This window comes from Muscardinus avellanarius (genome assembly GCF_963383645.1).
Source record: "Muscardinus avellanarius genome assembly, chromosome: 21".
Lineage (NCBI taxonomy): Eukaryota > Metazoa > Chordata > Mammalia > Rodentia > Gliridae > Muscardinus > Muscardinus avellanarius.
The window spans coordinates 3,070,786-3,094,405 of record NC_137807.1 but is presented as its reverse complement, the minus strand read 5'-3'; the positions used below and the strand labels follow the sequence as shown (position 1 = coordinate 3,094,405).

The window sequence follows — 23,620 nt, the reverse complement described above, 5'->3', positions numbered from 1 at the left end:
TGCTGGGATGACAGGCGTGCCCGCCACGCCCGGCCGCAGCGTGCCCTGATCACACGTGTTGACACGTGCTGCGCGCCTTCCCCCGCCGCCGTGCTCCTGCGCGTCCTGCTGGGTCCCCGCCGCCCGGCCAGCCTGGCACCAGGCGCTCCCTGTACCTGGATCTTCCTGTCCCAGGAAACTTCCCGGCCCTTCCTGGAAGGCGAGACGCTCCGTGCCTGCTGAGTCTCTTTGGAGCCGGCTCGGCTACCCAGAACCCATTTATTCTGGCCTCTGATGGCCAGATGGCGGAACCCGGTCCGCTGAGGCCAAGGCTGTGCTCGGTGGAGTCTCCCTGGACGGTCTCAAGCACCTGCCATGCCCCACGTGAATGCCGCGGTCAGCCAGAGAGGCCTGCGGTGGCCCTGAGCTGACGCTAGAACAGTCCTCCGAGTCCTGATCTCACTAGAGAAACCAGGCAACAGAGCAAAGGATTTCATTATTATTTATTTATTTTTGGTGGTACTGAGGTTCAAACCCAGGGGAATTCCATATCCGAACTACACTCCTAGCCCCCCCACCCCCCATCTTTTGCAGTTCTGGGAATGGAACCCAAGGGCATTCTACCTCTGAGCTACATAGACCTCCAGCCCTATTTTTTATTCTTTTTTGTTTTTGTTTTTGTTTTGTGGTACTGGGGTTCCTGGAAGCCCTTCTACCTCCGGGCTACACTCCCAGACCCATTTTTACATTTTTATTTGGAAACAGGGTCTCCTAAGCTAGCGCGCGCGGCTGGCTTCGAACCTGCGTGATCCTCCTGTCTCCGCCTCCCAAGCGAGGGGATGACGAGTGTGCGCCACCACGCCCGGCATATTCTTTTTTGTTTTTGAAACAGGGTCTCATTGAGTTGCGGAGGGCCTCACTAAGTAGCTGGGGCTGGCTGCGAACTGCGATCCTCGATCCTCCTGTCTCAGCCTCCCGAGTGCTGGGATGTGCCACCAAGCGTGCCACCAGGACCAACTTGATTTAATGGGTTTTGCCAAAAATAGAAATAACAAATGGGAAAGGGTCCCTTTGACTTCGCTGCCGCCCCCCCCCCCACACTTGGGAGGTCTGGTGGCCAAGGGCGTGGCGGGCATGGAAACCCAGCCCAGCTTGGTGGCTTGTCTGGCCATTTTCATCTCCAGGCCTTGGGTAGGATCAGAGCCCCAGCCCGGGCCTGGGCTTGCTCCCCCTCCTCCCTCCACCCCATCTTTCTTCCTGTTGCTGACGGTCTGGTGTTGGGAGGGGAAGTAGCCCTTGTGGCTGACCCTTGGCTGCTTCCGGGCATTATCAATAGAGTTCCTTCCACCTTCTCTGGAGGCTTCTAGAAGGACCCCCGAGCTGCTTGAGAGGCGCGGCCCCTTCGGGTTTGGCCTCTTGGTCCTCGGGCTTCAGGCCCTGATGGCTTCCCGGGTTCCACCACCCTGCTGGCGCTGGCTCATCCCAGCACACAGGTTAAAGGCCACCATGGCCGGGCGTGGTGGCGCACGCCTCGAATCTCAGCGCTTGGAAGGCTGAGACTGGAGGGTCGCAGGTGCGAGGCCTCAGCCACTTTGTGAGACCCTGTTTCAAAATAAGAATAAAGTAGGGCTGAGGGTATAGCTTGAAGGTAGAATGCCCCTGGCTTCACTTCCCAGTACTACAAAAAGTAAATAAAATAAAATAAATGGGATTAGGAGATGTAACTTAGCGGTAGAATGCCCCCAGGTTCAATCCCAGTACAAAAAATAAGAAGGCACCATGGCCCTGCCCACTCCCGCCTGGGTGCCCTGCAGCCCTGGTATTTCCCTTGAAGTCCGGCCTTGAGCCTCTAGACTGAGTCTGACCCCCAGCCCGGCTCCCCGGCCTCCTCTCCGCTCGGCCCGCAGCTGCTGGGGCCGTGGGTCGGGCCCTCCGCAGTTGGAGCCCATCAGAAAGTGTAATGGCTTCATCTTCACAATATGCCCCAAGAAGCCGGCCCTGAGGCCTGTGCCGGCCCGACCTCGCGCACCACCGCCCGGCCACTCTGGACACGCGCTGGCTCTGCAGCCTCCCGGGAGCTTTGCTCTGCTCACGCCGGCTTGGGGGCCGCCGCACCCTGGCCGGCTTCGCTCGCAAGTCCCCGGCCCTGCGCTCCCCACCCTGCCCTGTTTTCTCTTTTTCTTAGTACTGGAGATTGAGCCCAGGAATAGTCTACTGCCAAGCTATACCCCCAGCCCTTTTTGTTTTTATTTGTTTTTTCTTTCTTTCTTTTTTTTTTTTTTTTTTTTGTGGGGATGGAACCCAGGGGCCTCTACCTCCGGGCTATACCCCGGACCTATTTTTTTTTGGTAGTACTGGGGTTACTACCAAATTATATATATATATATATATATATATATATATATATATATATATATTTTTTTTTTTTTTTTTTTTTTTTTTTTGGTACTAAGAATGGAACCTAGGGGCATTCTACCTCCCAGCTCACCCCCAGCCCATTTTTTTTTTTTATTCTTTATTTTGAAACAGGGTCTCACTGAGTTGCAGAGGGCCTCACTAAGTAACTGAGGCTGTCCACGAACCATAATCCTCCGTCTCAGCCTCCCAAATGCTGGGATGACAAGCGTGCGCCACCACGCCCGGCTTTTTTAAATTCTGCAACAGAGTCCGATTGAGCTGCTGAGGGTCTTGGGAAGTCCCTGAGTCTGGCCTCAAACCTGCGATCCTCCAGATTCAGCCTCCCAGGTCCTGGGATGACAGGCGTGCTCCAGGGCGCCTGGCTCTGCTGTGTTTTTCTGTAGTCCTGAGGCACCATGCAGTTTTCCTGTGGATTCTGGAGGACAAAGACCTCAGAGTTTGAAGCTGTGCGCCCAGCACTTGGAATGATGCCCAGTGCTGACTCGTAGGTTCCCAAATATTTACTGAACTGATGTTTAAAAGACAGGTTGTCTCTCTGGGTGCTTGGGCTTCTGGTAGTTCACGGGCTGAGGCCAAGACTCAGGGTCTGTTCTCTGAGGTCGCCCCGGCCACCAGCCCACCCAGCGGCCGCCATGGTGTCTCCCTGGGGGCTGTCCTCTGTCCGTCCTGCTTCTCAGCTGCCTGTTTTGTCCATCAAAGCCAGAATGTTCTTTAAAATATGGGCATCAGCCGGGCGTGGTGGCGCACGCTCGTAATCCCCGCACTTGGGAGGCAGAGACAGGAGGATCGCGCAGGTTCGAAGCCAGCCATGTGCTGGCTTAGGAGACCCTGTTTCCAAATAAAAATGTAAAAATGGGTCTGGGAGTGTAGCCTGGAGGTAGAAGGGCTTCCAGGAACCCCAGTACCACCAAAAAAAAAAAAAAAAAAAAAAAAAAATATATATATATATATATATATATATATATATATAGGCATCAGAGTGGGGCGTGGTGGCGCACGCAGGAATCCCAGTGTTTGGGAGGCTGAACAGGAGGATCGCAGGTCCCAGGACAGCCTCAGCAAGTAGTGAGACTCTCATTAACCTAGTGAGACCCGGTTTCAAAATTAAAAAAAAAAAAAAAAAAAAAAAAAAAAATAGCTGGACGTGGTGGCACACACTTGTCATCCCAGCATTTGGGAGGCTGAGACTGGAGGATCGCGGTTCACAGCCAGCCTCAGCTACTTAGACCTTTTTGCAACTCAGTGAGACCCTGTTTCAAAATAAAGAATAAAAGCTGGGCGTGGTAGCGCACACTTGTAATTCCAGCATTTGGGAGGCTGAGACAGGACGACAGCCTGAGCTACTTGGTGAGGCCTTCCGCAACTCTAAATTAAAGAATAAATTATAGGGCTGGGGGTATAGCTTGGAGGTTTTTTTCTGTAGAGGTAAAATGCCTTGGGTTCCATCCTCAGTACAAAAAAATAAAGAAAAAGGAAGACAGAAGGAAAGAGAAAGAAAAAGTAAGGGAAGGGGGGAGGAAGGAAAGAAGGAAGATGGTACCAATGGCCAGGCAAAGTGGAGTGAATGCTCCTTGGCTCTGATTGGCTGGGATTGGGTCATGTGCTCATCTCTGAACCAATCACTGAGACTCTAGAAATGGACTGCTGTGATTGGTCAGGCTGGGGTCTCAGGGCCCTTAGCAGACACAGGAGAGCAGTTGTTCTCCAAACCATAGGGACTCAGGTGGGAATGCAGTGGTGCCCTAAAAACAGAAAGGGGCCCCTCCACCCCAAAGGGGGTCTCCCCTTCATCCCACCTCTCACTATTACACGATTATAGAGTACTTTCATTGGCTATGTCTAGGATCTCTGTAGAGGTGGTGGCTTATCAGCTAACGGCTTTTCTGTGTGTGTGTGTGTGTGTGTGTGTGTGTGTGTGTGTGTGTGTGTGTGTGTTACTGAGGGTGGAACCCAGGGGCCTTCTACCTCTGGGCTACACTCCCAGACCTATTTTTTATATTTTGTTTGGAAACGGGGTCTCACTAAGTTGCTGAGGCTGGTTTCGAACCTGTGCGATCCTCCTGTCTCAGCCTCCCAAGCGTGGGGATGACAAGGGTGTGCCACCACGCCCGGCTAGCTAAAGGGTTTTCTAATAAGGGGAGTTCTCCAAGCCTTAGACTGTGACATCTGGGACTACTTGGCTGTCGCTTGCGTGGTTCTTTTATTTTTCCTTTGGGAAAACCAGAGCCTAAAGGAAGCGGAGATGGCTCCGAGCTGGAGACGGCCGGGCTTTGGGCGCTGGCCGGCCAGGCTGTTCCAGGCCGGGAATGTGGGCGCTGGCAAGTCGCTGGTGGAGTCCCGGGGGCCCCATGTTCAGCCTGCCTGGACACACCCCGGCCCCAGGTCCGGGCAGAGGAGGTGTGTTTTGACAAAGTGGGAGAGATGTCATGGATGGGTGTGCAGAGGTCAGGCTCTGTCTACCTGGGGGGAGGCTCTGGGGGCACCGGGGATGGGCTGAGCGGGACGGGCCAGGACTTGGCGACCTTTGTTACACTCTGCGGGTACGGCTGCGGGGGAGGCTTCTGGAACCCTTGCTGCCTGGTTATGTATGTGTTTATTTATCTGAGGTACTAGGGATGGAGCCAAGAGGTATTCTACCTCTGAGCAACACCTCCAGCCCTAGATTGTATTCTTAATTCAAAACAGATTATTTATTTTGCAGTACTGGGGATGGAACCCAGGGGCATTCTACCTCCGAGCTACACCCCCAGCTCTATATTTTTATTCTTTATTTTGAAACAGGGTCTCACTGAGTTGCAAAGAGCCTAAGTAGCTGAGGTTGTCCTCGAACCGCCAGCCTCCTGTCTCAGACTCCCAAATACTGGGATTACAAGCATGCGCCACCATTCCCGGCTAATACAGGTTTTTTTATTTTTTTATTTTTATTTTTATTTTATTTATTTATTTATTTTTTTTTGGTGGTATTGGGGGTGGAACCCAGAGGCTTTCTACCTCTGGGCTATACTCCCAGACCTTTTTTTATATTTTATTTGGAAACAGGGTCTCACTAAGTTGCTGAGAGCCTCACTAAGTAGCTGAGGCTGGCTTCGAACCTGTGCAATTCTCCTGTCTCAGCCTCCCAAGCGCGGGGATTACAAGCGTGCGCCACCACGCCCGGCTTATTTTTTTATTTTTTATTTTTTGCGGGTCTAGAGATGGAACCCAGAGGCATTTGACCTCCGAGCTATACCCTCTGACCTATTTTTATTCTTTAATTTGAAACAGGCTCTCACTAAGTTACGGAGGGCCTCACTGAGTAGCTGAGGCTGTCCGTGAACCGCGATCCTCCAGTCTCAGCCTCCCGAATGCTGGGATGACGAGCGTGCCCACCACGCCCGGCTCAGGTTGTTTTAAGTTGTGGAGGGCCTCACTAAGTTGCTGAGGCTGGCCTCCAGCCTGCCATCCTCCGGCCTCCCAAGCCCCGGGATGACAGGCGCGCCTGGGTGGACCTCTGCACAGGTGGAGGCGTTGGTCCACGCCCGTCCTTAGAGGGACAGCTCGGCCAGCGCCACCTTCCCCTGGCTGTTTTTAACATCTTCTCCCAGACGCCCCCACGGCCCCGTAGACAGGTCCACAGAGGGCCTTTTACTGCTTGGACGCCCCCCTGTCCCTGTCAGCACTGTCTGGGAGCTTGTGAGATCTTCCAACGGCCAGGGGTTATCTGATTATCTGATTATCACGCTCTGATTCTCTGGTTCACCCAACACCCTGCAGCGTGGGTGTGCCAGCCATTCCCAGGGATTCGCCTGAGAGCCAGCATTTGTGGGGGTGTCCAGCAGCTTCCCCCACCCCATGGCTTGCTTTATTTATTTATTTATTTATTTATTTATTTATTTATATATCTATATTGTACCAGGGGTGCAACTCAGGGGCATTCTACCTTGGAGCTAACCCTTTTTTTAATCTTTTTTTTTTTTTTTTTTTTTTTTGCAGTACGGGGGATGGAACCCAGGGGCATTGTACCTCCAAGCTACACCCCCAGCTCTATTATTTTTATTCTCTACTTTTGAAACAAGGTCTCACTGAGTTGCAAAGAGCCTCACTAGGTAGCTGAGGCTATCTGTGAACCACGATCTCAGCCTCCTGAATGCTGGAATGACAAGTGTGCCACCATGCCCGGCTAATTTTTTTTTTTTTTTTTTTGGTGGTACTGGGAGCCCGGGCCCTGCGACCTGCCAAGGACTGGTCCACTGGCGGTGGAGCCTCAAACCAGGCACATCCAGGAGTTCCTAACTTTTTTTTGGCACTGGGAATTGAGCCCATAGGCATTCTACCTCTGAGCTACACCCCCAGTTCTATTTTTTATTTTATTTTATTTTATTTAGTTAGTTAATTGGTTTGTTACTTATTTTGTGGTACTGGGGATTGAACCCAGAGGAATTGTACCTCTGAGCTACACCTCCAGCCCTATTTTTTTATTTTTTATTTTTTGGCCATACTAGGGATTAAACCCAGAGGCATTCTATCCCTAATAAGTTTCCAAGAGTCTTGCTATAGCGCCAAGCCTGGCCTTGAACCTGTGATCCTCCTGTCTCAGCCTCCCAAGTTCTGGAATTACAAATGCATGCCACCACACCCGGCTCTAATTTTTGTTTTGAAACAGTCTCACTAGGTGTTGAAAGTCTCAACCGCTAAGGCCGGCCTTGAGCCTGGGAGAGGTACACACCACCACGCTTGGCTTAATTTTTTATTTTGAAACAGGATGTCGCTAAGTTGCTGAAGCCGGCTTCCAATCTGCCATCCTCCTGTCTCAGCCTCCTAAATACTGGGATTACAGGTGTGTGCCACCGTGCCCAGCTAAGGTTTCGGTTTCTGTTCTTTCTTTCTTTTTTCCTAGGGATTGAACCCAGGGGCGTTCTTCCTCCAAGTTACACCCCCGGCACTATTTATTTTATTCTTGATTTTAAGACAGGGCTTCACTGAGTTGCAAAGGACCTCACTAAGTAGCTGAGGCTGGCCGCAAACCTGCCATCCTCCTGTCTCAGGCTCCCGAATCCTGGGATTACGATTGTGCACCACCACACCCGGAGTCTTTTTATTTTTTAATTTGGAAACATGGTCTCACTAAGTTGGTGGGCGCTGGCCATTGGTCTCACTAAGTTGGAGGCGCTGACCTCCTGTCTCAGCCTCCCAAGGACTGGTCCACTGCACCCGGCCTCTATCCCGAGGCTGCAAGTGGACATGGATTTGGGGAGTGTGTGTGCACGTGTGTGCACGTGTGTGCATGCACTCTGCTCGCTGCCTTGCAGGACTCTGCATTCCTCCAAGTCCAGCTCCCACTTCTTGGTTCTGTGCACACGTGATTTCCTCCTGAAACCCAGTGTCCTCCCGCGCCTGGCGCCATTTTCCCCGGCTCACCGCTGAAGACCATCTGGTGCCACCATGTGACATCTGGTCACTCAGGAGCCCAGGGTGCTGGGCAGACAGCCCCGCTGGCAGGACAGTGTAAGTTTTAGAACGTTCACATCAGGACAGACACGACGCGCTAAGAGCCGAATAGGAAGGAGGGCACTTTCTAGAAAGACAAACAGGAGAGCGCCTCCCCCACTGGCCCTTGCCCCAGCGGAGACTTGGGTTAATAGCTCCCTGTTCCTTCCTGCGAAAAACATGTTTGTGTCCACAGAGGGGACCCAGCACAGGGGCGCGCGGCCAATGTGACTTCCAGCACCGCGGCCGGCACCAGACGCAAATCGCATCCCTCTCATCCGAGCCGGGGCCTCTCTGGCCTCCCTGCTGGCCTCGCATTTCCACCAGCAGAGACGGGGTGAACGACATGTGCAGCTCTGCCTCCGGACCTTCTAGAAAGACCTTCCGGCAGGGGCAGCGGCTTCCAGAGCATTCTTGGCATTCTTGGGCTTATGTTAGTTTCCTGGGGCTGCCGTGATCGGTTACTACTGTTCTGCTGGCTTAAGACAGCTGAGTCTTGCCAGGTATGGTGGAGCACCCTTGTCATCCCAGCACACTCGGGAGGCTGACAGGAGGATCTGGGTTTGCGGCCAGCCTCAGTAACTTAAGTGAAGCCCTTCGCAACTCAGTGGGACCCTGTTTGGAAATAAAGAATAAAATTTAGGTCTGGGAGTGTAGCTTGGAGGTAGAATGACCCTGGATTCCATCCCTAGTTCCGCTACGAAAATAAACAAACAAACATAAAAAACAGCTGAGACTTGTTCTCTAGCAGATCTGAAGGCCAGAAACCTGGAATCAAGGTGTCCTGCCAAGGCTAAAAGAATAAAAAAAAAGGGGCTGGGGGTGTAGCTCGGAGGTAGAATGCCCCTGGGTTCCATTCCCAGTACCTGCCCACCAAAAAAAAAGAAAGGAAGGAAGGAAGGAAGGGAGGGAGAAGAACAAAAGAGAGAAAGAAAGAAAGAAAAAAGAAAGAAAAAAGAAAGAAAGAAAGAAAGAAAGAAAGAAGGAAGGAAGTCGGGCACATGCCTGGAATCCCAGTACTTGGGAGGCTGAGACAGGAGGATCGCAGGTTCAAAGCCAGCCTACACAACTTAGCGAGGCCCTATTTCCAAAGAAGAAATAAAATCAGGCTGGGGGTTTAGCTCGGCGGTAGCATGCCTCTAGGCTCAATCCCTAGTGCCACACACACACACAAAATAAATAAAGCAAAGTGGTCTAGGGTGTAGCTCAGTGGTAGGATGTCCCTGGGTTCAACCCCCAATACCCCCCAAAAAAGGAAAGAAACCGACTTCAGTTGTGGCTCTTATCTCTGGCCGTGCCCTAGCCTTCCGAGCCTCAGTTTCCCCAGATAGAAGGTCGGAGCGCTGTGGGCGGGGGTCTTTGCTCAGGTCCGGGGGTCCGGGCTGCTTCCCCCGCAGGCAGGGCCCCTCAGGCCTGGGACGGGAGCTGGAGGCAGCTGTGACCCTGGACGGGCAGCGGCCTTGGGACGAGCTGCCCGCGCTCACTGTCTCCGCAAGATGCCAGGCTTGACGTGGCAACCGCCAAGGTCCACGTCTGCGTGCGGAGAGGCCTGGAGCAAGGTAAATGGCCACAGTCATCATGCATCAGGGTCCCGGGGAGGGGCCGGGATGCAGAAATCGAGGCTGCTGGGGGGAGAGACAGCCTCCAGCCCCGAAACCCTGGACCCATGAGCCCTGTGGGGAGGCCGTGGAGGCCGCCAGGGTCTGCAGCACCTGGACACATTAAATGGGTGGGTTTGATTTGTGGATGATTATTATTATTATTATTATTATTAATTATTGCGGTACTGGGGATAGAACCCAGGGGCATTCTACCTCCGAGCTACACCCCCAATCCTATCTTTTATTCTTTAGTTTGAAACAGGGTCTCACTGAGTTGCAAAGGGCCTCCTCGCTAAGTAGCTGAGGCTGGCCATGAATTGTGATCCTCCTGTCTCAGCTTCCTAGGTACTGGGATTACAGGCCTGTGCCACCCTGGGCTTAGTTTTTATTTCAAAACAGGGCTTTACTGAGTTTCTGAGGCTGGTCTAGAACCTGTAATCTTCCCATGTTAGCCTTCCAAGAACAGTCATGAGCCCCATGCCCAGATATGTAAGCAGCTTATATGTATGTATGTATGTATGTATGTATGTATGTATTTTGGTAGTGGAGACTGAACCCAGGGGCAGCCTACCTCCAAACTACGCCTCCCTCTCCCAGTTCTTTATTTTTTAGTTTGGAACAGGGTCTCGCTGAGTGGCTGAGGCTGGCCCTCCGAAGTCCAGAGAGATTAAATCACTTTCTCTAAGACCCAAGCCCAGCAAAGGCAGAGGGTCTGAAAACTGGGTCTGACCCCAAAGCCCTGCTGTAAGCGCTGCGTCCCTGCATCCCATTGGCTAGGAAAAGACTCACACCAGGCATGGATGGGGAGAGCCGGAGCCCAGGCAGGGTCAGGCAGCCCTGACCTGGCCCAAGGTGAAGGAAGCTTGACCTCTCGCTCCAGCCTCGGGGCAGGGCGCATCCTGACCCCTGGGTCACTGCTAGGGTGAGAGGTCAGCTGGCCACCCACAGATGGCCTATCTGGCCGGCACTGTCCGCCTTTGCAGACCAGGGGCAGAGAATAACCTTCCAGAACACCTGGGTCCTCACTGTAGCCAGGAGAACAGCTGGGCCCCGCCCGGCCTCCCTCCGCTCTACTTGCAGGCCCGGGGCCCACGGCAGCTGACACCTGCCTCTACCCACCCCGGACGCCAAGGGTGGCCGTGCGCGTTTACACGGAAACAGGGTCTCACTGGGCTGCTGACAGTCTTACTGCTTGCTGAGGCTGTGGTGGGCACGCTCGTCATCCCAGCACTCGGGAGGCTGAGACAGGAGGATCGCGGTTTGTAGCCAGCCTCAGCTACTTAGTGAGGCCCTCCACAACTCAGTGAGACCCTGTTTCAAAATAAAGAATAAAAAAAATAGGGCTGGGGGTGGAGCTTGGAAGTAGACTGGGGGTATCTCTCAGAAGTAGAATGCCCCTGGGTTTCACTCCTAGTACTGTCCTCCCCCCCCAAAAAAAAAGGAAGGAGAGGAGAGAGAGAAAGATAGAGGGAAGGAGGGAGGCAGAAAGGAAGGCAGGCAGGCAGGCGGGCGGATGGAACCCATGGAGGGAGGCTCTGCCCTGCCAGCATCCCACACGAGGCTGCGGCCCCTTGGAGGGAAAGTACCAACACCTGGCCCTCAGTTCCTGGCCGCCCGGTGCCCTGACCCGCCACACACAGCCCCGAGCGCCGCCTCCTCCGGTGGCCACGCTCGGTGACCCGGGACACACAGCTGTCTGTGGACGCCCGCATCCCCGGAGGTTGGTTGCTAAATCGGCCTCCGCGCTCACCACGGCCACAGCTCAAGAACACAGCGCGCGGCCGCCAAGACCTTGGAGACCCAGCGGGGCGGCGTGGGAGGCAGGGGCCCCGTGTAGCTGACTTTGCCCAAAGCTGGGTGTGCCGACCGCCACCGCCCTGACCTGGGCCGCCTTCGGCCAACCAGCACCCGGTGTCCCTTTGTGACACCCCCTCCCTGCCACAGCTGTTCTTTTATTTATTTATATATTTAATATTTTGTAATACTGGGGATGGAACCCAGAGGCATTCTACCTCCAAGCTATGTTCCCAGGCCCGTTTTTAAAAATTCTTTATTTTGAAACAGGGTCTCACTAAGTAGCTGAGGCTGGCCAAGAACCTGCGATCCTCCCGTCTCAGCCTCCCAAGTACTGGGATTACAAGCGTGTGCCACCATGCCCAGCTATTTTATTTTATCTTTTGATAGTGGAGGTGGTACCCAGGGGCATTCTGCCTCCGAGCTCCCCCTGCACCCCTATTTATTTTTTATTTGGAAATAGAGTCTCACTGAGTAGCCGAGGCTGGCCAAGAACCTGCGATCCTCCTGCCTCCGCCTCACGCATGAACGGGCTGCCGCTCAGCCGTTTCTAAGTAGCTGAGGCTGGCCAAGAATCTGGGATCCTCCTGTCTCAGCCTCCCAAGTACTGGGATTACAGGCGTGCGCCGCTACGCCCGGCTTCCTCTCTCGACAGACACCCAGGGCTGGGCTGCTGGGCTGCCAGGTGCAGACGTGTTCTGCCGGAGAGGACTTTGTCCATCCGGAAGGCAGGAGTTCTGCCGGGCACTTGGCCCTGTGGTACCAGACTCTGAATGAGCCCGGTGGACCCTTGGTCAGGCTGGAATGACAGAATGACGTTCTCAGCCGGGCTCCTGTAGGATGGACTTCAGTAAGTTGGACGTTCACAGGGCTGTGCAGAAATATCCCAGCAAAGCGGCTGGGAGTGGTGGGGCTTGCGGCACCCTGGGCGGTGTGTCTGTCTCGGCTCCAGCTGCGGCCACGCGAGGACGGGCGGCGCTGGCAGGTCGCCCGGGCTTTCAAGGGAAGTCAGGAATCTGGGATTTATCTCTTAGATTGCGTGTGTGTGTGTGTCTGTGTTTAACTGGAGATTGAACGCAGGGGTATTCTACCTGTGAGCTATACCTCCCAGCCCTTTTTTATTCTTTTATTCTTATTTATTTATTTTGTGGTACTGGGGATGGAACCCAGGGGCATTCTACCTCCGAGCTCCACCCCCAGCCCTATTTCTTATTCTTTATTTGGACACAGGGTCTCACTGAGCTGCAGAGGGCCTCACTAAGTAGCCGAGGCTGTCCGCGAACCACGATCCTCCTGTCTCAGCCTCCCCAATGCTGGGATGACGCATGCGCCACCACGCCCGGCTCACCGTCAACACTTTTAGGATACCGGGTGAGGGGAAGTCCTCCCCCTGGCGCGCCGGGCCCTGGCTCTGAGAGGCAGCAGGCTCCGTCTGTGTGGGGGGGTCTTTCCTGGCGGCGGCCGGGGGGGTATAAAAAACTTTTAAGTGGGTTTTAAGGGCCTGTTATTGTGGACAATTTAAAGCATAAATAAAAAGAGAAAGAACACAGCTCAGGCCGGGTGCTCTCCGGCCTGCCTGGCGCACGCACATCCAGTCTGGAATCTTCTCCATTTGGGGGGTGTAGCTCGAGGTAGAATGCCCCAGGATCCCATCCCCAGTACTGCAAAATAAATAAATAAATAAATATAAATAAATAAATAAAGACCCAGCACTACCCGGGCTCCCGAGTGTGGGAACCCTTACACTTGCCCACCGGGCCCCCAGCACGGCAGGGGAGTGCAGCTCAGTGGTCAGCACAGGCGTGCGCCCCCCCCCCCTCCCCCCGCTGCATCTGTCCCCTGGAAGCTTTGAGGCTGCAGTTGGCAGGACCCCGGGTTCTTGAGGGTTTTGGGTGGGGCTGCGTTTTGTTTCTCACGCACAGCTGTCCTGGAAATCCCTGCCAGGGGTCAGGCAGGGCTGGCCCAGGGCAGGAAGATTCCCAGGTTCCCTCTGGAGAACAAAGGGCCCCTGCTGGGCCACTTGAAAGCAGGTCTGCCCCTGGCTCCACCGAAATACAGCAGGACATGCAGCAGGACATGCGCCACCGCGGGCCTGGTTGCAAGACCCTGTCTTGAAATAAGAAATAAAATAGGAAGCCGGAGCCAGGCGTGGTGGCGCATGCTTGTCATCCAGCACTTGGGAGGCTGAGACAGGAGGATCGCGCAGGTTCGAAGCCAGCCTCAGCTACTTAGTGAGGCTCTCAGCAGCTTAGTGAGACCCCGTTTCCAAATAAAGTATAAAATAGGTCTGGGAGTACAGCCTGGAGGTAGAAAAGCCTCTGAGTTTCACCTCCAGTATCACAAAAAAAAAAAAAAAAAAAAGGAAGCCAGGTGTGGTTGGAGCACGCTTGTCATCCCAGCGCTTGGGAGGCTGAGACAAGAGGATCGCAGGTTCATGGCCAGCCTCAGTTACTTAGTGAGGCTCTTTGTAACTTAGTGAGATCCTGTTTCAAAATAAAGAATAAAAAATAGGGCAGGGGGTGTAGCTCGGAGGTAGAAGGCCCCTGGGTTCAATCCCTAGTACCACAAAAAATAAAATAGGGCTGTAGTATAGCTCAGAAGTAGAACACCCCTAAGTTCAATCCTCAGTAACATACACACACGCACGCGTACACACACACACACACACACACACACACACGCAGTCCAGCATGGTGGTGCCTGCCTGTTATCTCAGTACTTGGGAAGCTGAGACAGGACAGCCTCAGCAAGTTGGGGAGGCTCAAATTAGACCCTGTTTCCAAATAAAATAAAAGGGAGCTGCAGGTCTGGTCTCGTTTCCCTGTGGCTGAACGAATCTGGCTCCTAAATATACTCGACTCACCGGCTGGGATGGTGACTTTATTTTATTTGCTTATTTATTTATTTGCAGTACTAGGGATGCAACCCAGAGGCATTCTACCTCCAAGCTACACCTGTAGCCCTACTTTTTATTCTATATTTTGAAACAGGGTCTCATTAAGTTGCGGAGGGCCCCACTAAGTAGCTGAGGTCATCCTCCAACCTGCAATCCTCCTGTCTTGGCCTCCCAAGGCCTGGAATGACAAGCGCGCCATGCCAGGCTGGGGTGGTGACGACTTCAGACTTGAAGGAGTTCCCTTATGTGAGTATCTCGGGGAAGATGGCCCCTGCAGGACTGCGGGTGCCAAGGCCCTGTGCCAAACTTGCCTGGCATCTGGAGAACCCGGAGCCAGAGCAGAGAGCGAGTCGGGAGTGAAGGGAGCTGGGGTTTGAATGGTTACAGGAGTGAGGTTGCCCAAGACCTCATCGGCGGCTGCCAGGAATCTGGATTCAATTGGAAGGTAAATAGGGAGCCATGGGAGGGGATTGAGCAGAGGTCTGATACAATCTGGCTTGCATCTTCAAGCCGTAATTCTGTGGGGAGAGCTGGCCAGGGGGAGAGGATGAAAGGAGTACTGCACCGGTCCCAGCAAGTGGCAGTGGGGGCAGGGATGGTGTTGGGGTGAATTGGCAGGCTTGAGGCGCATTGCGGAGGGAGAGCGGCCAGTTGGTGCTGAAGGTGAGAGGGACCCGAGGAGACAAGGGTAGCTTCACCTCTGCGCTTAAGCAACGTCCCATTGTCTCAGCAACATATGTGCGCTGCTTGTAAAAAGTATTGCAATATTTTTTCTCCTTTATATTTTATTTTATAGTACTGGGGATTGAGCCTAGGGGTATTCTACCTCCCAGCCCCTTTTCCCCTTTTTAAAAAATATTTTAGAGCCAAGCGTGGTGGTGCACACTTGTAATCCCAGCATTCGGGAGGCTGAGACAGGAGGATCATGGTTCGAGGACAGCCTCAGCTACTTAGTGAGGCCCTTTGCAACTCAGTGAGACCCTGTTTCAAAATAAAAAACAAACAATAGGACTGGGAGTGTACCTCGGAGGTCGAATGCCCCTGGGTTCCATCCCCAGTACTGGAAAAAAAAAAAACCAAATTGGTTTTATTTTTTTATTTTTTATTTTTTGGTGGTACTAGGGTTCCTGGAAGCCCTTCTACCTCCGGGCTACACTCCCAGACCTATTTTTACATTTTTTTTTTTTTTAAATTTGGAAACAGGGTCTCCTAAGCCAGCGTGCGCGGCTGGCTTCGAACCTGCGCGATCCTCCTGTCTCTGCCTCCCAAGCGCGGGGATGACGAGCGTGCACCACCACGCCCGGCTACCAAATTGGTTTTAAAACAGGGTCTAGCTAATTTGTTGAGAGTCTCACTAAATTGCTGAGGTTGGCCACAAACCTGGTATCCTCCTGTCTCAGCCTCCCAAGTACTGGGATTACAAGCGTGGGCCATAACGCCGAGCTGAACCCAGAGACGTTCTACGTCCAAGTTATACCTCAATCCAGTTTTTTGTTTGTTTGTTTGTTTTGTGGCACTGGGGACATTCTACTTCCAACCTATACCCCCAGCCCTATTTTTTATTCTTTATTTTGAAACAGGGTCTCACTGAGTTGCCAAGGGCCTCACTAAGTAGCTGAGGCTGGTTAAGAACCACAATCCTCCCGTCTCAGCCTCCAAAATGCTGGGATTTCAAGTGTGCACCAGCACGCCCGGCTCTTGATTTTATTTCTTATTCGAAACAGGGTTCGTTCAGCTGCCAAGGTGCTTCTGAACCTGTGATCCTCCATCTCAGCCTCCCAAGCACTGGGATTACAAACTTGTGTCACCACGCCCGGCTCAGCCCGGCTCAACTGGATTATTCATTCCAATCATTGTTACTAGCCTCTGTGCGCTGGGGCTCCAGGCTTTCTTCACCACCCTTCCTCCTGTCCCTGCCGCCATGTCCTGGAAACCGCCCTTAGCGGGCTCCCCATGGCTGGACAGGGTCACAGTGTCTGACTTCAGTCAGGGTTTGGCCTTTTGTCCGGCAAGTTTGGTTTTTCTCCTCCTTCTCCTCCTCTCCTCCTCTCCTCCTCTCCTTCTCCTCCTTCTCCTCCTCTCCTCCTTCTCCTCCTTCTCCTCCTCTCCTCCTTCTCCTCCTTCTCCTCCTCTCCTCCTCTCCTCCTCTCCTTCTCCTTCTCCTCCTCTCCTCCTTCTCCTCCTTCTCCTCCTCTCCTCCTCTCCTCCTTTTCTCCTTCTCCTCCTCTCCTCCTCCTTTTGCTTTCTTTTGTGGAAGTAGGAATGGAATCCAGGGACATTCTACCTCCGAGCCACACCCCTAGCCCTATTTTTATTCTTTTTTTTGTGGTACTTGGGTTGGGACCCAGAGGCATTCATTTGACCTCCGAGCTACACCCCCTGCCCTATTTTTTATCTTTATTTTGAATCAGGGTCTCACTGAGTTGCAGAGGGCCTCACTAAGTAGTAGCTGAGGCTGTCCGCGAACCCGGGTCCTCCTGTCTCAGCGTCTCGGATGCTGGGTTTACAAGCGTGCGCCACCGCGCCGGCTGGCTTTCTCCTTGGGCATCCCACAATTCTTTTGCCGCCCTCTTACACACATGCAGATTCCCCTGGGGCAAGGTTTTGAACCTTGAGATAGTTGCTTGTGAAATAACCCAGATGGGCTAGATCTGGCATTTCACCGAGGAACGGGGGAAGAATTTCAAGGCAGGAAACACCCTTGGTGGAACGGAGGTCACATCACACGGGAAGGAATTCTTTTGTGAAGCTCCTGGCAGGTGGCGGGCAGCGTGTGGAAGCTGGTGAGCTGCTCTGGGTGCCAGGCCAGGGCCCCACGGGGCCACAGGGCTTTGCTGAAGTTCTGACCTGTCTCCGAAACACCTCCGACATCCAGCTGGCTCACCTGAGCTGCCCGGGCATTGCGTTGCTAAACCACCCCGCCCACACTTGGCTTTTCTCGGGTGTCTTAATTTTTGCCTATCTTGGGAAATCGCATCTCTTGTTAACTTGTACTAGCGGCAAGCCGGGTGTGGTGGTGCACACTTGTAATCCCAGTACTTGGGAGGCTGATAGGAGGATCGCAGCTTCGCAGCCATCGTGAGACCTAATTTCCGAATAAAACATAAAATAGGGTTCGGGATATAGCTCAGAGGTAGGATGCCCCTGGGCTCCACCCCCAGTACCACAAAGATAGATAAATAAATAAATAAAGGAATTAAAATTTTTTTTTTCTACCTCCAAGCAACACTCCCAGTCCTTTTTTTTTTCCCCCCTCGGGTCTGGGGATGGAACCCAGGGGCATTCTACCTCCGAGCTACACCCCACTGCCCTATTTTTTATTCTTTATTTTGAAACAGGGTCTCATTAAGTTGCAGAGGCCTCACTAAGTAGCCGAGGCTGGCCACAAACCACGATCCTGGTAGCTGAGGCTGGCCTTGAGCCTCCCAGGCATTACAGTCACACCTGGCCAACTCCTATTTTAATACCCAGCTCAGGGGTCCTGTCCTCCAGGCAGCCTCTCCCCTTCCCTTGGAAGGGACCCAAAGGTACTATTTGGCTGGGGCCGGGGAGTGGCTGGTGTCCAGCGGGTTCACCTTGGCATTCTCTCCCCACTCTGTCCCAGGCTGCGGTCTTTGTCCTTGGGAGGGGGGCACGGGGACAGAATCACAGGTCAGCTGTGTTGGGCACCAGGCTGTGGGCTTCCCCCTCTCCTGTTATCTAATCAGTGGTGGGTCCAGATGTCTCTGATGTGCTGTGACGGAGAAAATGAGCCTGCCCTTCAAAGCAGGGTAAAGTCCGCCCCCTCCACGGGGTGGGGCTTCTGGGGAAGGTCACATGGGGCCAGGGATTGCATGGCTGGCCTTCCCGATGTTCTGGGTCTACCAGACCCCGTTCTTGCCCCGTGAGGACTCTCTGAGGCCTTGGGGCAGTGTGCGAGGTGGACACTGTCCATGTACCCATTGTACAGATGGGGAATCAGAGCCAGCAACACCCAGGGTCCCCGGGTCCCAGGACTGAGCTGGGTCTGCAAGCACTGGGGAGCGGAGGGAGCCAGGAGCCCCTTGTGTTGGAGCGAGACGGACACGAGGCCGTCCTGTGACTGATTGTTTCAGCCCAATTCATTCCAGACCCGGGGGCCTCAGGCCAAGGGAGATGGAGTCTTGGGGTCCTGAAGGCTGTGCGGCCCAGCTCCCCGGCTCAGGAACTGGACTGGGGAGGCAGGGGTGAGGGGAGCTTCGCTTGTGCTTCTGTTGTGGTGGTATTGAGGATGGAGTCCAGGGGCATCCCAGCTGTGAGCTACATTCCCATCCCTAGTTTAATTTAATTTAATTTAATTTAATTTTTGGTGGCACTGGAGAGTGGACCCTGGGGCATTCTTCTGGGCTATACCCCCCCAGCCTTATTTTAATTTTTAGTTTGAAAAAAACTTTAGCTAAGTTGCTGAGGGCCTCACCAAGTTGCCAAGGCTGTCCCTGAACCTGCGATTCTTCTGCCTCGGCTTCCGAAGTTCTGGGACGACGTGTGTGCCACCGTGCCTGGCGTGGCTGCAGGGAAGCTTTGGAGGATGTATTTGGACATATTTAGTAATGTGACTGTGGTGTTGGGTTCCTGCAGCTGTGTGGGTATCAAGCCTATCAAACTGTAGATATTAGAAGTGTGTAGTTTTCTGTATAATTGTTTGCACCAAGCTGGATGTGGTGTTGCACGCTTGTAATCCCAGTACTTAAGAGGCTGAGACTGGAGGATCTCATGTTCACAGACAGCCGCAGCCACTTAGTGAGGCCCTGTACAGCTTAGAACCGGTTTCAAAATAAAAAATAAAATAGAGCTGGGGGTGTAGCTTGAAGGTAGAATTCTCCTGGGCTCATTCCACAGTACCATACACACACACACACACACACACACACACACACACACACACACATTTGGTTGCACCTCAATGAAGCTGGTTTTGTTTGTTTGTTTGTTTGTTTGTTTGTTTTGGTGGTACTGGGGATGGAACCCTTCTACCTCCGGGCTACACTCCCAGACCTATTTTATATTCTGTTGGAAACAGGGTCTCTCAAGCCAGCGAGGCTGGCTTCGAATCTGCATGATCCTCCTGTCTCTGCCTCCCAAGCGCAATGATTACAAGCGTGTGCGCCGCCACGCCTGGCTATAAAGCTTTCTTTCCCTCCTTCCTTTCTTCCTTCCTTCCTCCCTCCTTCCCTTTCTCCTTCCCTCCCTCCCTCCCTTCCTTCCTTCCTCCGTCCCTCCTTCCCTTTCTCTCTCTGTCTCTCTCTCTGTCTCTCTCTCTGTTTCTTTCTCTCTCTCTCCCTGTGGTACCAGAGATTGAACTCAGGGGCATTCTATCTCTGAGCTACACCCTCAGCCCTAGTTTTATTTTTATTCTTTTATTTGAAACAGGGTCTCCCTAAGTTGCAGAGGGCCTCACAAGTAGCTGAGGCTGGCTGTGAACCTGCAATCCTCCTGTCTCAGCCTCCCAAGTACTGGGATGATGAGTATGTGCCACCATGCGCGGCTGTGTGTGTGTGTGTGTGTGTGTGTGTGTGATACTGGGGATTGAGCCCAGGGGCATTCTACCTTTGAGCTACAGTCCAGTTTTATTTTCATTTCAAAACAGGGTCTTGCTAGGTTGGCAAGAGTCTCACTACTTGCTGAGGCTGGCCTCGAACACGCAATCCTTCTGTCTCAAAATCCCAAGTGCTGGGATGCCAGGTGTGCGCCACCACGCTGCCCGGCTAACAAGTAAGGATGCTGCATTCAGGAAGACCAAAGGAGACGCAGCCCCGATGTGCGGAGGGACGGACTCCACCTAGTGGCCTAGGGGCCAGCGTCGCCAGGCCTGGTTGCCTCTGAGTTGGCCATGCCCGGGGACGCGGGCAGGCTGGACATGCCTCTGGCCTTCTGCCTCCTCCTGGGTCTGTGCCTGTTGGCTGTGGCCATCTGGGGACAGCGGAGGGTGGCTGTCCTTTTCCTGGAAGTCTGTGCTCAAAAACAGTGCAAGCTGACGCAAGGGCCTGGCCGCCTGGCTTGGTGATATTGGACTGTGTCCCGCAGGCGGCCCTGGATAGGTGGGGTGCTCCTGTGGGAGCAGAGGTCACAGGTCCAGAGACTAGAGCCCAGGGCGCTTCAGGCTCTCTGGCCCTTTAACAAAATTCAGTTTTTTTGGTGTATGTGTGTGTATATGTAGTTGGGATTACTGGGGATGGAAGCTCGGGGCATTCCCCTCGAGTTACACTCTCAGCCCTATTTTTTAATTATTTATTTTGAAATAGGATCTCACTAAGTTGCAGAGGGCCTCACTAAGTAGCCAAGGCTGTCTACAAACCGTGATCCTCCTATCTCAGCCTCCCAAGTACTGGGATGACAAGCGTGCGCCACCACACCTGGCTTTTTGATTATGGCTTTTTTTTTTTTTTTTCAGTACTAGGGATGGAACTCAGGGGCATTCTACCTCCGAGCTACACCCCCTGCCCTATTTTTTATTCTTTATTTTGAAACGGGATCTCACTAAGTTGCAAAGGCCCTCATAAGTAGCTGAGGCTGTCCGTGAAACACGATCCTCCTGTCTCAGCTTCCCAAATGCTGGGATTACAAGCATGTGCCACCACACCTGGCTTTCTGGTTATTTCTTAAAACTTTGAAACAGGGTCTGGCTAAGTTGCTGAGACTGGCTCTGAACCTGTGATCCCTCTGTCTCAGCTTCCCAAGTACTGAGATTACTGGGAGGCTAAGACAGGAAGGATTGCAGGTTCGAGGACAGACTCAGCAAGTAGGGAGATTCTCATCAACCTAGCGAAACCCTGTTTCAAAATAAAACAGAAAATAGGGCCAGGGATGTAACTCAGAGGTAGAATGCCCCTGATGCAATCCCCAGTACTACAAGACAAACAAACAAACAAACAAACAAACAAATGGGCTTTGCTAAGTTGCTGAAGGCCTCACTGAGTAGCTGAGGCTGGCTGTGAACCTGCGGCCCTCCTGTCCTAGCCTCCAAGTACTGTGATGGTAGCACCCGGCTGACCTGTTAACTCTCAGAGGTCAGGGGCTAGAGCCTCACTCGCGGGTCCCCAGGGCCGGCGGAAGGAGATGGCGCCCGGGTGCCCAGGGCTCAGGGCCCGGCCCTGTCTCTTCCTCCTGCAGAATGTACGCATTGACCCCAGCAGCCTGTCCTTCAACATGTGGAAGGAGATCCCGGTGCCCTTCTTCCTCTCCATCTACTTCTTTGAGGTCCTCAATTCCGACGAGATTCTGAAGGGCGGGAAGCCGCAGGTGCGGGAGCGCGGGCCCTACGTGTACAGGTGAGGCGGCCGGCGGGCCTCAGGGAGGGCGGTGGGCTGCCGGCAGAACCCCCAGCCTGCCAGGCCGCAGCAGCTCAGGCTCAGGGTGGCGCTTGTATTTCTTTTCTTTTTTCTTTCTTTCCCTTTCTTTCTTTCTTTCGTATTAGGGGTTGAGCCCAGGAGGTTCTAGCTCCAGGCTGCACCCCCAGCCCTTTTTATTTTGTTTATTTATTTATTTTCGTGGCACTGGGGATTGAATCTAGGGAATTCTACCTCCAAGCTATACCCCCAGCCCTTTTATTTTTTATTTAACTTAATTAATTTATTTACATACTTATTTTTGTGGCACTGGGGATTGAACTCAGGGTGTCCTACCTCCAAGCTACACCCTCAACTCTTTTTATTTTATTTATTATTTAATTTACTTATTTATTTATTATTCTTATTTATTTATTTATTTTTTATTTTTGTGGTACTGGGAATTGAACCCAGGGGCATTCAGCCTCCAAGCTATACCCCCCCTGCCCTGTTTCTTAGTCTTTATTTTGAAACAGGGTCTCACTGAGTTGCAAGGGGCCTCACTATGTAGCTGAGGCTGTCAGGGAACCATGATCTTCCTGTCTTAACCTCCTGAATGCTGAAAGAGATCTTGTTACTCTTAGAGACGGGAAACTGAGGTGGGGTAGTCAGGGATGGAGATGGATTCTGGCCCCCACCTCGGGCTCACTCCTGACCACTGCGTTCTCTGGCCTCCCTTGAAGGAGCCCGGGCACAGAGAGCAGCTGGCGCAGCCACCCACGTGGGGGGACGGCTGGGACCTGGGGTGTGCCTCTGCAGGGCAGAGGACGCATGGACCGCGCCGTGTGTCCAGCGGGACGGGCCACGGCCGCGCCGGGCTCCGGTTGGGGCGCTTGGGGTGCGCAGCCCCAGGCCCCACGCTGACCCGCCCTTCCCGCAGGGAGTTCAGGCACAAAAGCAACATCACCTTCAACGAGAACGACACCGTGTCCTTCGTGGAACGGCGCAGCTTCCAGTTCCAGCCCCACAGGTCCCAGGGCTCCGAGAGCGACTACATTGTCCTGCCCAACATCCTGGTGATGGTGAGGCCCCGGGGCCTGGGTCGCGCCGCCCTTGCCCGTCCCGGAGCTTCCCAGGCTGGCTCCCTCCGTCCCCTGTGATACCACCCAGCTCACTCCTTATCCCTTGGGTCTGCGGCTCTGAGGCCCCCCGGAGGAGGCGCCTCCTGCAGGCCGAGGCTGTGGCATTGGGTGGAGGGAGTGGCCGGCCCTGTCCCCTGCAGGTGGGGGACACGGTAAGAGGGGGCACCTGCCGGGCCTGGTGGCGCTCACCTGTCATCCCAGGACTTGGGGGGCTGAGACAGGAGGATCTCAAGTTCATGGCCAGTTTCAGCTACTTAGGCCCTCTGGAACTCAGTGAGACCCTATTTTTAAATAAAGAATACAAAATAGGGCTAAGGATATAGCTTGGATATTTCTGAGGTCAATAGAATATTTCTGAGGTCAATCTCCAGTCCTGGAAAGAAAGAAGGAAGGAAGGAAATAGGTCTGGGGGTGTAGCTCATAGGTAGAATGCCCCTGAGATCAATCCCGGGTACCACAAAAATAAATAAATACAAAATAAATAAAAACTAAAATAGGGCTGGGAGTATAGCTTGGAGGTAGACTGCCCCTGGGCTCAGTCTCCAGCTCTCCCCTTGAAAACAAAGAGCCCAAGGGCCCTGAACCCAGGCTCAGCGAGGGCTTCGGGTGGCGCCTCCCGGCCGCGCCCCCAAGGGCTCCATGTCAGCGGCAGGACGCCCTGACCGCGGTGCCGTCCCGCAGGCAGCCTCCTCCATGATGGAACACAGGCCGATGGGCTTGAAGCTTGTGATGACCATGGCCTTCAGCTCCATGGGCCAGCGTGCCTTCATGAACCGCACGGTGGGCGAGATCATGTGGGGCTACGACGACCCCCTCATCAACTTCGTCAACAAGTATTTCCCGGGCATGCTGCCCTTCCAGGGCAAGTTCGGCCTGTTTTCCGGGGTAAGTGTGACTCAGCATCTCCTCCTGTCGGGAGCCGGGGACTGGCTGCTTTGGGGCCGGCTGGGTGCCAGGGGCTGCGGGCTGTGATGCTTCAGAACCCGGCTCAAGCGGGCCGAAGCCGGGCGTGGTGGCGCACGCTTGGAATCCCAGCATTCG

General features: G+C 53.5%; 1 protein-coding gene across 6 annotated transcripts in view; it reads left to right on the top strand.

Annotated features, from left to right (window-relative positions):
* SCARB1 (scavenger receptor class B member 1) overlaps nt 1-23,620 on the top strand; it is a gene marked incomplete at both ends in the record, with an annotated part of 56,454 nt that overhangs the window by 8,786 nt on the left and 24,048 nt on the right. For all 6 annotated transcript variants that reach the window (XM_080717898.1, XM_080717895.1, XM_080717896.1 and 3 more), the window contains 3 exons: nt 21,283-21,440; nt 22,378-22,519; nt 23,261-23,464. In XM_080717898.1, the coding sequence (XP_080574024.1) occupies nt 21,283-21,440; nt 22,378-22,519; nt 23,261-23,464 (504 nt within the window). The remainder of the gene's footprint in view (nt 1-21,282; nt 21,441-22,377; nt 22,520-23,260; nt 23,465-23,620) is intronic.